Source organism: Eurypyga helias, unplaced genomic scaffold (genome assembly GCF_000690775.1).
Source record: "Eurypyga helias isolate BGI_N326 unplaced genomic scaffold, ASM69077v1 scaffold22342, whole genome shotgun sequence".
Taxonomy (NCBI): Eukaryota; Metazoa; Chordata; class Aves; order Eurypygiformes; family Eurypygidae; genus Eurypyga; species Eurypyga helias.
In genome coordinates, this window is record NW_010236869.1 from 414 (window position 1) to 1,830 (window position 1,417).

The 1,417-nt window shown below is 42.3% G+C and overlaps 1 protein-coding gene across 1 annotated transcript; it reads left to right on the forward strand.

Annotated features, from left to right (window-relative positions):
- Positions 1–40: 40 nt before the first annotated feature.
- Positions 41–586, forward strand: KLF13 (Kruppel-like factor 13). The gene has a single exon (XM_010147258.1). The coding sequence runs from the start codon at positions 41–43 to the stop codon at positions 584–586; it is 546 nt and encodes a 181-aa protein (XP_010145560.1).
- The last annotated feature ends 831 nt before the right edge of the window (positions 587–1,417 follow it).

Below are 1,417 nucleotides of genomic sequence, written 5' to 3' on the forward strand. Positions count from 1 at the left end.
TTTCCTCTTCTGTTTGGATTTCTTTTTAAACTTAGGAAATATGGCAACAGCAGCATATGTGGATCATTTTGCAGCAGAGTGCCTTGTTTCTATGTCCAATCGTGCTATAATCCACAGTCCCAAAGGGGAGCCTGATCCTCAACCTGATGCAGCAACACCTCCTTCATCAAACGGAGAAGATAAGCAGGAAGTCAGAGAAACCGGGAAAGACAATGGATCATCATTACTTGTGGTAGCTAGCATTTTAGCAGATTTGAACCAGCATGTCCCAAACTCACCTGCTCTAAGGATGGAAAAAGCAGAGACCTTTGATATCACAGAACAAATACACATTTCTATTGCTCCTAAGGAGTTTGGGGAAGAAAGTGTGTCTTCGGCTGGTAAGCGTGGAGGAGGAAGAGCAGCCACACCTACTAGCCTGGCTGCAGTAACTGAGCCAAGCCCCAGACAAAAGAACAAACGCACGAGAAGCTGGACTGACCCTGGATCACCCCAGAAAAAGCACAAATGCCACTATGTGGGGTGTGAAAAAGTTTATGGCAAATCTTCCCATCTTAAAGCTCATCTAAGGACCCACACAGGTTAGTTACAATCCAGCCAGAGATTTATTTGTTACAGCTTGGTAATTAAAATGAATGTGGAAAAACCAAACCCAAACAAACTTGTATTTGGCCACCATTATGGTTTCACCTCTCAGAACTCAAGCTCGGGAAAACCAAACAACAAAAAAATATCTCTGGGAATTAACCTTTACTGGGCATAGATTCAAAGCTCATGTTGCCCTTATTTTATTACTTAATGTCACAGGGAATGGCATGTGGGTCATCTGTGTGGATTGTACCAAGCTGTAATTTTTAGCTGCTAGCCTTCTTGTTCGGTGCATTTTCTACTTCCCTTTCCAGTGTTTCTTACCCTCCCCCATCTACTTTTTCCTACCCCATTCTCCTGTCACTATGTTTATACCAGCTTATTACTTCCCAGGCAAGCATCAATACTCTTGATCTTTTAAAATTAAATGTTCTAGAGGCACCTGAATGATTGTGTGTCTCTAGCAGACACTTACATGAAAGCTAGAGGAGGCAGAAAGGCAGTTGAGAGGCTGAATATGAGTCACAAGGAGACATTTATGCTAAGCGTAGAGAGAGGAGGCATAGGCAGTCTCAAAAAACTCTATTGACAGCTAGGTAAAACTGATTTAAAAACCAAAAAAACCAACATCTGAATGCAAAACACTTACTTGTTCTGATCAGTGTTTACTTCTTGGTGAAAACTTACCTGACCTCTATTTGTTGCTAATGTAATTTATGACACACACATTGAAGAAGTGGAAGTCTTGAAAGTTATGTGCGCTGGAAGTATTAGGAGGGCCATCTTGAAACAGGCTCCATGACTTGCCAGACCTCGTGCCTCCGTCTGG

What these genes read in the sequence shown, in the direction of transcription:
- KLF13 (XM_010147258.1), top strand. Translation starts at nt 41, where the DNA reads ATGGCAACAGCAGCATATGTGGATCATTTTGCAGCAGAGTGCCTTGTT.